The sequence below is a fragment of the Lytechinus pictus genome, chromosome 2 (genome assembly GCF_037042905.1).
Source record: "Lytechinus pictus isolate F3 Inbred chromosome 2, Lp3.0, whole genome shotgun sequence".
In the NCBI taxonomy this organism is placed as follows: domain Eukaryota; kingdom Metazoa; phylum Echinodermata; class Echinoidea; order Temnopleuroida; family Toxopneustidae; genus Lytechinus; species Lytechinus pictus.
Window position 1 is genome coordinate 54,147,868 of NC_087246.1, and position 12,671 is coordinate 54,160,538.

The 12,671-nt window shown below is 36.4% G+C and overlaps 1 protein-coding gene across 1 annotated transcript; it reads left to right on the plus strand.

Moving 5' to 3' along the window:
• Positions 1–207: 207 nt before the first annotated feature.
• Positions 208–6,161, plus strand: LOC135153152 (forkhead box C1-B-like). Its single transcript, XM_064095178.1, has one exon. It carries the CDS (start codon positions 286–288, stop codon positions 1,843–1,845), a length of 1,560 nt encoding a protein of 519 aa, XP_063951248.1. The 5' UTR covers positions 208–285; the 3' UTR covers positions 1,846–6,161.
• The last annotated feature ends 6,510 nt before the right edge of the window (positions 6,162–12,671 follow it).

Consider the following 12,671-nt stretch of genomic DNA (forward strand, 5'->3'; position numbering starts at 1 on the left):
GGTATAAGTGGAGCAATTAGCTCATTTAGACGTCAGGGATAGTAAGGGAAAAGTAGCCGTCAATATATGAACGGTAACATCGCATACGCTGTGTGTGGCCAGGTCATCATGTGCGGTAGTGAACGACAGCGCTGATTGGCTCAACGTGCCGAATGGGGGCGGAGCGAGCAAAATGGTGAAAGAGTAGTATAGGTTGAATAGCTTTGATGGTTGGATATTCTGGGTTACGAATCTCTGTCGTGAAACACGTCGAAATCCCGAATCAAGACTGTGAGATAAACATCCATGCCAATGTACGCTTCACGCACCTCGCCAGGTGAAGTCCACCCCGGCAGCGCCCCGGTGTCGAACCAAGGAATGGCGATGCAACCTTATCATTCGGCGGCTCCTTCAATACCCGGCGTCATGCACTCTGTTTTTCCACCAGACCAGGGCTACTACCGTCATCCGACCTACTCGGGGATGTCGATGTCGATGTATGGTCACGAACAATACCCTGGTATGGCTCGATCACCGTATGGACCTTACGCTCCTCAACAGGCCAACCCCAAGGACATGGTAAAACCTCCTTATTCTTACATCGCACTCATAGCCATGGCTATTATGAATGCTTCGGACAAGAAGATAACCCTGAACGGAATATACCAATTTATCATGGACAGGTTTCCGTTCTACAGGGAAAACAAACAGGGTTGGCAGAACTCGATACGCCATAATTTGTCTTTGAATGACTGCTTTGTCAAAATACCTCGGGACGATAAGAAACCAGGAAAGGGGAGCTACTGGAGCCTGGATCCTGACAGCTATAACATGTTCGACAATGGGAGTTATCTGAGGAGGAGAAAACGCTTCAAGAAGAAGGATTTGATGAAAGGAGACAAGGAGGATCGTGAGTGCGACCTGAGGAAGGGACAAGAAGAAGGGGTCAGTCATCCAACAGGACAGAATGAGGAGAAATTGGGTAAGACCAATGGGGTTGTGTGTACTGGTGAAATGGTTGATGGGGGCATGAATCGTGATGTGGTTCAGACGAGTGCCGCTTTGATTACACCCAAAGTAGAACCCATGGACTCCCCTTCGGACGTTTTAAACGAACCCTCCCCAACCCAGCCCCATCATCCGATGGCTGTTGACAACCCGCTGCTCGAACCCTCACACCACTCGGCGAATTACACCGTAGAAAACCTCATGGCCATGCGACAACGCGAAGGCGTCGTCACACACGGGAACTGTGGGACGGGCAGCGAAATCCAGGCCAGCACCCACGCATTACCTCCCCGCACGGGTCAGCTTCTATCTCCGCAGCCGCTCGGGTACAGCTCTCCACAACTCAACCAGTCTCAGCTCAATCGAATCACTTGCTCGAAACGGCCGGTGGTCAGCTCGCTCAATCATAATCAATACCAGTGTCCAACTTCATATGACCCCGAAGCTATGGCGATGGGTAAGCATATGGCCATCGCACCAACACCTGAAGAAATTCAGCAGGAGCATGGACTCAATCAACGCCTCAGCCCTCCCGGGTCTACCCCGATCCTTGCCACGCCGTCGAGCACCGTAAACGTTCACCGCTCGAACTCGTGGTACCACGGAACAAGTCCCGATGTGCACTCTTCGACGTCGAGTCAAGACCATTACGGTGGTATGTACAACCCTCAAAGATCTATTTCTCTATCTCATGCTGCACATCAAAACGGTCAACTATCATCACCGGCGAACGCCAATGAAAGCTGTCAGCTCTCGATGTCGACGATGAGTGGCTACCGGTCATCATCCTCAGGCTCAACCTCTGCTTCAATGTACCCGTCATCGGCGCATTACAGCTATGATTGTTCAAAGTACTGAGACTATGCCAAACCAATTTGACTTTTAAACTTTCGATTGACGAAAGGGAAAAAAGAAACAATAAAAAAACGCTTGATACCAAAATCATTTTGAACATTGTCCGGTTGTTTGTTTAGTATAGTCAAAAGTTCACGATGATTGTGATGATATGAATCTTTTAAAAACTTTCTGGGAAAGAAGGAACATCAAGAAGACAGACGCACAGACAGACATACAACAATACCGGTGGGTCAAGTCTATGATCATTATTCATTTTATATATTTGTATTTATAAATCAAATAAGTAATGTTTTAAGTATAACAGTAACATCTGCCACAATATAATGTTTACATAACCTTTGTAAAGTCCGCAAACTCCGCATGGATAAAAATCATATGTTTTTGTTTTTTTTTTACTTTAGATGCCCCTAGCAGTGAAAGTCTTTCAAAGTTATCATGATGGAGATCTTTTAAACAATATAAGAGATTGATTTCTTTTTTTGGAAAGTTAAAATATTGATATACCAAAGTTAACAATGGGGTGGTAATGTGCATTATAGTTATGTGTTTGTTTTATGTATTTTATCTTACCTCGTCTTTGTTTTCTCTCAATTGATATGGGTTCCTTAAGTTTTTGATACAGTAGCAATGCTAGTCTTGATGTATGTTTATTTAGGAACATTAATTAATGATCTCGAAACACAATTAAGCCTGTTGCTGTATTTCATTTGTCAATTTTTGTTGAAATTTCTTAGAAGTTTTAAATAATGCATGTTCCTCCAAATGCATCTTTATTTCCATTTGAATAACTTTTTTCGGAAATAATATGATTTCGAAATCGGATGAGCATTTCTTATATTTATTGTTAATACAATTATCTACTTCATCAAATAGCTTAAAATTTTCAAATTTATTTCATTTTTCTTCCTTCACAAATCACGTTGCTGAGCAACATGTCATTTGTAAACAAACTAAAATATCACAAACCATCCCTGTTACTTGGTTGTACAAACAAGGCACCAGCACACAAAAGCTAAAATCATAGTATATAATTCCAACAAAAAGCTAATCTCGGCTTTACTTGCAAATGTATGCTTGGAGAGAATTAGTAGACCACCAATAATGATAATAATAATAATATAATCTCAACAATGACAATGAATTGTCGGCTCCTTTGATCTTGACGTCATTTATGGGGGAAATATCGTTCACAAAGTGATAGGCATCGTTCATTTTTCTGCTCTTTATTGTATTTCCCCTGAACAACAGTTAAAGCTTGATATTTTTCTGCCTGATTACATACAAAGATCTACCACATGAAATTATCCTATACGATGTAGTCTTGCTTGGGCTCAAGTTGAAATAATACCGGAAGGTCTCTATTGAACAATCTCGCATGAAATCATTCACTGCAAGTCTGTAACTCTATTAACTTCTGCAGAATTCATTCAAAATTATTCAAAATAATTATTTATGATAGTCCCTGCATTATGGTCTGGAGACTGATATAAATCGATTAAGTCTAAGATTAATGTTTTTGTTTGTTTCGGGGGCAATGTCTTACCAGGCTGTTGCAGAAAAAAAAAACCGTTTCAGATTATTACGATTTTGCACAAGTGTCCGTAATGGAATTGGTCGCTGGGATATGCAAGATTAGCAGGAGAGTGTTGAAAGTTGTACTTTTTTGTCGTTTGTATGTTAATGCAGGGTTCACCTTATGCAAAATGACTTTAAAGGGCTGCTGAAATTTTTAAGAGTTGTTCAACTGTCAAGGGTGTATATTTGTAGTGTTATACATGTACCTGTTCGAATTTGTTGTAAGAAAATAATGGTCGTTGTTCTGTAATAATAATAGGTTTAGATTTTATTCGTCGACGGGGAATGAGGGAAAAGGATCACGAATGTTCAGTCTTGTCTTCCACTTCTCACTCGAAACCTATCACAAGAGACCATATGTAAATTAGGACACGGATAAACAGGGTTATTTCTTCTCTCTCTTACTTCTTACGAAAGTTTTATGTGCATATCATTATAGATCTGACCAATCAGAAGAGTTTATTGATTGTGATCATTAGATGCCTGTTAGAGCTAGCTATTTTTTTTTATGTTAGAGCTATAGCTAAATTCTCGTGTAGAGTCTGAGCTGATTGAGTCGCCATAAGTCACATTTTTTCCAGGAGACAATTTATTTATGATGTAGGGTTCCCCCTTTCTCAATTTTAAACTAACCGCTTGATTTATAATTATTTTCCCTCTTGAATTCTCCTTACTTTTAAAACAGATAAACGCCATTTTCTTGCAATGATTCGTCGAATTCGCTCACAACTTTTTTAATGATAATAGAAGAAAATAGGGAGCGATGACCCCAATATGATGAAAATGTTTTGAAATAAGTTTTTTTTTTCACGGAAAAGAGCAAGAAGAGGTTACTAACCGGTCTAAATCCTTTCTATTTCATCTCACCTTTCAGTTCAAATTGAATTAGTTCTTGAATGCATAGATTAAACTTCATGTATAAATAGAAATGTCAATACAGTACCGGCTCTCGGGTGCACTATTGTTATGGGTGTGAGGTCGGCTGAAGATTTCTTGCAGTCTTCCACTCTCACTGATATGGGTTTCTCCAATGTGTTGCATTTTGGGTGTAAAATTGTCCTGTACTTTGATTTTACTGTTAAAGTACAAGAGTGGTATATAAATTGTGAGATGAAGTAGTTACGGATATAAGTAAGTGTGTAGATAAACTTTAGATAATAAGGAGGAAGGACTTTTGCCCCAATTACGTCGTAAAATAGGGTCGTTCTTGATAACAAAAGACATTTCTCAAGTTTCTAATTCCCTTTACCGGTTTAATATGAATGTTGAAAAGAGGTTGAAGAAACGTCCTTAGAATGTGTGAGAATGTTATCAACTCCCGAAGCGCTAAAAGAAAGAAAAAAAGATAATTTAAATAAACACTATCATTGACTGGTTTAGAGTAACAAGTCAAATTTGCAGATCCAAATTGGGGGTAAGTCTCCATGGAATCATATTCCTATTAAGAGTCGAACCCGTGAGACCTGAATTTAGACTATGGTGTAATATGTGGAGTGCCATATTTCAGGCCATCTTATTATGTCCTTATATAGTTTTCATCCCACGATTCACATGCATCGACTTAATATGCCGTACATGAAATAAATCAATATGGCAGTTTGGGAAGAGTGTGAGGTTGTGTCGCTATGTAAATGTTGCCCGTCACTTGAGCCGTACACACGGGGTAGCTCACGCGTCGGTAATCTCTACGTTCTTCGTTGCATTCGAGTCGCTCCGTCGAATCTCTTATCGGAGACTGAAAAGAAAGAAAAAAAAATGTATGGGGAGAGACAGAGAAAAATGGCTTCAATCGGATTAATTTTCCATGAGTGAATTTTGAGATTACGATTTAATTGAAATCTCGACCCGGTCTGACAGCAAGCCTGGTGTGATTCAGACGGAGATATATATGAAAGAAGACACCAGCGTTGTGTGTATATTTTTCACGTAAATTATTCTTGCCATAAATCATATCCATATTATATACGTCATGCATTTTTTGTGTGCCAAGAACAACACTTTAACTTAATCGAGATAGAGTTTAGATGTTCGAATTGCTACGTGGCTAAGTTATTAATTGTTTTAAGTTTCCTGTTTTAAGATATGATTTTGACATCATTTCATAATTTACTTTGTCAGTCTGTCTGAATAAGTGCATAATTTAACGAAATAGCTACACAAATCCTCACAACTCCTGTGATTCCATTATTATTTTAGATACCACACCGTGTTTGATTATGGTTATTATTTTATTTTGATAGATCTCGTGTAAATGATTTTTCGTTAACTGTTCAGTTCATCGTTTAATAAGCTCCTCTACGTTTATGTTGGTAATCATGTTTAAGTGAAATGTAAGTAGTCCTTAAGTCATTTTTATTTACTAATATTTCAAACGGCAACACATTTTGCCAGAGTGAATTGGATTTGTGAGAGGGCCCAATGTGTACATTCTGTAGTCTTAAGTCATGAATGTAGAAGTAAATGACTAGCGAATGAAACGATATTTACTATTTCAATTTTTGCAGTCAGCCACGTGTAAGAAAATCTTTGAGAATTGTCAGTTCTGGAAATCGAATATTTCAATTTTCCTGTTTGTATGTCACATCACTTTTTATCCTGTTTCTTATTTTCTCTCATGTCAGGGACAATAACTGATTATAGTCCAAGCAAAGTTTATAAATGTTCAGTGAAAAATATTAACTATTGTTTTTATGAATATTGAAAATAAACAGAGGCATCATTCTTGCTCATTGAAAAGGAAATACCTGTTCTTCATGACTTATTAATTTATTTATTTTAAGGAGAATGCAATACACTTTTGCCTGAGAAATGAACGTGGAAAAAGAAAAATTTTCTTGAATTAATTTCATAATTTCATTATGTTAAAACATTATTTTTTTATAGCGGTCATATCAAATTTTAAAAGGAATATTAAATCAGGAGTGTATTTCATGTCGAATCAATCAAATGCAAGTCTTGCCACAATTTCCGAACATATTCCGAAAATTGCATTGTCGCTTTCAACACTGAATTCTTTAGGTGGAAAGATACATTTACTCCATGTCCATAATACACATCTCCAATTTAGGATATCATTGAATAAAATCATGGATCTTGCCCATAGCATACTGGTGTTTATTGATCCTCTTCACAACCACGAGAAACAGTCCATTCGACCACAAAAAATGGACTGACAATACCCCAAAGGGAGATTTGTTTCTTTTAAACAACGATTTAGCAGAGGGTGATGATAGGCTGAAGGGATTTCGTAAGCACAATGTGAATTATAACTCTACAGTTTATGCAGGGAAGTGGTTTATGAATATTCATCCAGTGTATTTGAAACTTTTGAAAGGGGAAATTTGATTGTGGAAATTGAAAATGACCGGGGAGGATGTGAAGGGGGGGGGGGCTATAGTTGTTTACCATTTTGTTGTTAACGTTGGATGTGGCCATGGATCATCGTAACACTTAGCTTAGCAATGATCTTAGAACATTTTTCTACGATTGATTGCAAAAATGCATTGCCTACAATGTACAATCAATCGTACGATTAATCGCAAATCTTTGTGTAACGGGACTCTGGTGTGGTTGTGATGATGTTGGAGTTTGAAAAATTGATAGACTTTAAAAGTAAAATGAGATTCTGCCATATATTTACGTCTAATGACAGTTAGGAGCTTGATCATGCTTTGCTTGAGATTATATTATATGATAATGTGCATGAAGGCAATGGTGATGATGATGATGATGATGAAATGATGATGATGGTGATGATGATGATGATGATGATGAAGTCGAACAGGCGAGTTTGGGTGGTGATGGTGGTCGTGGTCGTCGTCGTGCTGGTGACCAGTGGTGCTGATGACGAGGATGGTGAGTAGATGATGCTAATGGATGATGAAGGTGATCATGACGGTGACGGTGGATGTGATTGTATATAAATGATCTTGTAATGCTGGTGATGATGATGACGGCGAAGATGATGATGATTTTGGCGATGGTGGTGATCATGGTGGATATTAATGATAGTGAAGATGTTGGTGACAACGATACTGATAATAGTGATGATGATGATGGTGATGATGATGAATTGATTAAATGTCAAACAAATTTTAAAATGGGATGTCAAATATAGTTCTGACATTTTACAGTTTCGCTTCATTTCACACAGAAATCATGGTAATAGTGCATGCAATGCAAATGAGAGAGTTGACAATGATTATACCTAATCACCATTTCTTTTTAAAAAAATATGTATCTTTCATTTCTTGTAAGAAGCTTTTTAGTTTTTAGGTAAAAATAATGAAGATTCCACAATTCAGGGAAGAGCCAAACAATGGTGCTTTTAAAAATACAATTACAGGGTATTGCATAATAAAGTTATAAAAAAAAAAAACGTAGTGTGTGATAAACGTCATCGGTTCTCTTATTTACATACGGCTGTGTTCTGCATTATGACCATGATATTAACTTTTTTGTGAAATCAAGCGAAAATCTAAAACTTAGTACTTTCCTATTTTATCCCATTCTGATGGAAATTAATGTTAAGTAAACTAATAAAATATTTCTTTATTGGGGTGGACTTTTTTTTTTTTTTTTATAAAAGTCTACCCACACAATGACGTCCAATGTCAACAACCAAGTGCACTATAATAATAAACAGAAACAATAACATTTTGAAACTTATCATCAATCACTATCAACCCGCTGATATAGGATAGACTTCACGTGGATAAATTTTCACTTATCATCACTATTGACTATTTACAAAATAATGGAAAAAAATGATGAATTGATAATGTATGCAGGTCTATGTATGTGGCCATGCATGCACCATACATTTTCTGTTGGTGTATTTTTTTTCTTCAGATATTACATTCCAAATATAGTACAGCTATCGACATGTAAGATTGCCAACTAGACAACATTCTTCCTTGTTATTATTATTGCCATAATTACTTACTGGTCTGTACGGAATCATAATGGCGGTGGTGATGGGGATGTCGATTAAATGATAACAACGACGACTGCAACGACGAAATCGACGACTGACGACAACGATTATAAAAGTGGTAACCGTTAACTTAGTTTATCGACAAATAAATAACAGTTTAAAAAGTTTATCCCGTATTTGGAAGGACGCAAACAGTTTTTCTGAGATGGCGGTAAATAAAGACAACAACAAAATGAAACAAAGAATACACTTCGCAATGTAATGTTACGCATGGGGCGTGCTTAAAATAAAGAGGAACATCGCGACTTTCCCCATATTCATGTCGTACACCAAATAAACCTCAAATAAACAAATACTAAAAGAAAAGATATTAATTCCATAATTATCTTATTTATTGAAAATAATATAATTGTGTGCTTATCCCCCATTTCGAGTGGCTACCCGAATAGGTTATGTAAAACCTATAGCTGTAAAATTAAAATGATATATAATTATCAAAATGGCTGGGGTATGATCAAATTGATGCTTGCTTATCCAAAAATAGGTTAGTTTTAAAAATAATAAAACGTTTTAGCTACAGATTTAACAGGTTTACCCTAATGCAATAGTGACTCATTTGTCTTATACAGATTCTGATTAATGATTTAACACTTTCATTTTCTTAAGGAGCACAGCAGTCTTGATGTACCCTGATGTCAATATTTTCATTTACATTTCAAATCAACGCGAATTGACATTTATTTGTCGATTGTCATTAAACATGCGAGGAAGCTATATTTTTATAATCGAGCTCATAAAGGTAAAGTGTGTATGTAAAAAAAAATCGATTATACTTCTCCTTCGTGGTGAACTCGTGAGAACAATGCTAATAAAATATTTATCTTCCTCTTCTTTGTTATCTTGCCCAAGTATAAGAAGGAGATCAAATAATTGCCAACATAAACAACACCCTGAGAAAATTGACGTATTTTAAAGGCAACTTATTACAGCATTTTCGTACAATAACGATTTATTGATGAGAGTAAACAACATTATAATTTACTGTGAGTAACAACATCAAGGCAGTTCGGGAGGAATTCGAGGGTTATCTTATTTATTCATGTTATGGAATTCAGGTGTAAATATGCGACTTTTATTTGACATGTTTAAATAAAAGGAAAGAGAATGTCTCATTCTTCAGATTCCCCCATATTCAAAGTGCTCTCCAAAATGATTTAAATTAATACACGTACATGTATATAATATTAGCGTTGGTATGCAATTAATAGTCAGTACATCAGCAATTCACCATATCCTTATATCAGTCAAAATGTAAGAATGTTTCTTAAGGGGAGGTTGCATTTTAATATTATCATCCATTATTATAAGAATATTTATTCTGTATAATCCATACTTTTATAAATTTTCCAGTCGATTCGAAAATAAAGGTTAAGATTAAAAAAAAGATGATTAGCATTATTGATTGGTTGGAACTATTCAAGTGGTCAAAGGCCAATTCAACCATTACGTGCTTACAACAAGTTAACTCTGCAGGGTTCAATACAAAGATAAAAATCAAACGAGCCAAATAATGAAAAAGTTAAAAAAATACAAGATTTTGATGTTTGTTTGGTTTTACAAATAGAAAGAGCCAATGATGTCACGTATTCACTAGTACATTGTATTTCATTACATGAAGTATCAAATGTTTTTTTTTTACACATTTGATAGTAAAAAAAAGATCTTCAATAGAATCATCATTACAGATTTTAATGAAGCCATTTTCACATTTTTAAGTGAGGAGTAAAACCATGTTTTACATACACATATTCTCATTTAATATTTTTCATGTAAAGTAAAATAATATATTCATGTAAAGTAAAATACTATATGAAAATAAATTATAATTGTACTATATATCATAATGATAAAAATAAGAAGAGCGTTCCTTCATTTGCATATCACCCGCGATTTGTATATATTACTCCTATTTTCATGATTTTGTAAAAAAAAAATATACAAAATAAAAACATGTCATAATTTGGTATTTCACATCTGACTTTGAAATTGTCAGTGTTATGATTTTTTTCATTGTTTTGTTTTTCTTTTATTTAAGTCGGTTTCTCGTCAGGGCAAAATGAAAGTGGCCCTTCATTTTCTGTACAGTATTTGGAACCTTCATGTGCACATACATGGCATAATGGCACTGATTGGTTAATTACGGCAAACACTTGAATGGGTGATAACTAACGATTGCGCTGATTGGCTGCTGTCCATTTCAATTAATATTGCAATTCGTCTTAAGTATTGGGATACTACACTGTAAAAAAATGAAGTGCTAATTTAGCACTTACGGTGCTTGTGTAGTGACTGCACTACGAGTGCAGATTTTTCAGTTTAAATTTGAACTAGAAAATCAGCCCTCGTAGTGCAATCACTATACAAGCACCTTAAGTGCTAAATTAGCACTTCATTTTTTACAGTGTAGCACATGGTGTAATGATTAAATTCAAAGCAAGCATAGGAGGGGAAATAACATGACCTCTTTATGAGGTTAGAGTTTCACTAGAAAGGAAATTCGGAAATGTCAGAAAAAAATGCATTTCCTCGCTACCAAGAAAGTATCAATTGGGTCAACGTCGCTGTATACTTCAAAGAAATTTGTCTCAAAAACAATTCCTATATGTCTATACGGATCTAATGTATAGGCCTAGATGACATCGTTGACACTAAAACGGGTCACTAAATTATTGTTTTAGGTAATAGAATGATCGAAACTAGATATATATATATATATATGTTTATATGTTTTCAAGTAAATGTAATAAAACATAACCGTGCGAATAGCTTTTATGTTTTCATTCACAATACAAACTGTAGTTTATGATAAATGAAAAAGGTTAATGCACTAATGCATCTAGAAGAAAATGATTAATGCCTTCTTCCTCTACATCAATAATTAATGCAAATTTTGTGAAAGTGGATCAGACCCACTTACTGACTTTCTTGACATGCTTTGAAATTAGACTGGGTATCATAAGGGTCTCTTCAACACACAGATTCCAATTAGCAGTTTATCGTGAATGCCTTATCAGATGAAACTCAAAATGGGACCGCCAATGACCATAATATTGTGTGTATCTATCCGCCTGAAACCACGGATCTTCGAGCGTTCTCGAGCCCGGCGGCATCGGGAGCTCCGCACCTCGGGTATCCGCTGGTCGGGATACTCGCTGACGATATCATATCACACCAAATCAATTACGGTCCTCTCTCGAACACGGTAATCTGTCATGTTCCCAGACCTGAAAGAGAGGGGGGAAATATCGAAATTCATTACGGATGATCTCCTTTTCCCCTTCTTCACCAGCCTTCTACCCTCTAGACCAGTCGGGCCGGTGTAGTGCATGGTACACCGTGCTTGCCAGATAGGAACTGGAGGGGGTTTGGGACGATAAGGGGTAAAGGGATCGCCTCTCTCAAAGCGACAACGTCTCGAAATTAGGCTCGTGCAATGCGAATACGATGAAAATTGACTTGAATTTTAATCAATGTTGGCTTAAGATCGGGTGTAAAGATATCATTTACTGCGGTGTGTTCTGAAAACGGAACACGTGTGTGGGGGTGAATTTGATAGCCATGTATGAATTTATGAGGGAAAACGGACCCTCGAAGACACGGTAAAATGTCGTTATTACCTCGGGTGTAATCAACGTTTTAAAAGATGCTGGTTGGCTGAACCCTAACCAACGGTATAGACGTCTAAAAAAAGGGGATCAGCAAAAACACATCAACACAAAAAGAGGTATAATTTGCTAATTACACTCTAAATTCCAAGGATTTGAAATAAATCCAGATCGGCTGTGAATGGTGACCAGCCAAATTTGAGATTTATTTTTAATCTTTAGGATTAACTTTTAAATCGCAAATGATATAAAGTCAAATCTTTTAGCTTTATGTTTAAATCCTAATGGTTTGAATTTTAATCCAATATTCGGCTGGTCACTATTCTCAGCCGATCTGGATTTATTCTAAATCATTCAGAGTGTACCAATCGATCAAGTATGTGTGAATAATGGGAGGCGTAGACAAACAGGGGTGAAAAACATTATTTTCACCCACTTATCCTTATTCTATCCGGAATTTCTGAACCAACACTTTGTGTAGGTATTTTTTGGCCTATAATATAGGACGTGATGCCTCGGTCATTCTACTATATGTTATTCAATCCACCACTCTGAAGAGCCGAAACAAGGTGAAATGCGCGAGAAATGGAGAAGAAATCTCGGAAGAAGCGATAGAAATCCAAAATAGGACTTAAATGCAAATGTTTCAA

What these genes read in the sequence shown, in the direction of transcription:
- LOC135153152 (XM_064095178.1), top strand. Translation starts at nt 286, where the DNA reads ATGCCAATGTACGCTTCACGCACCTCGCCAGGTGAAGTCCACCCCGGC.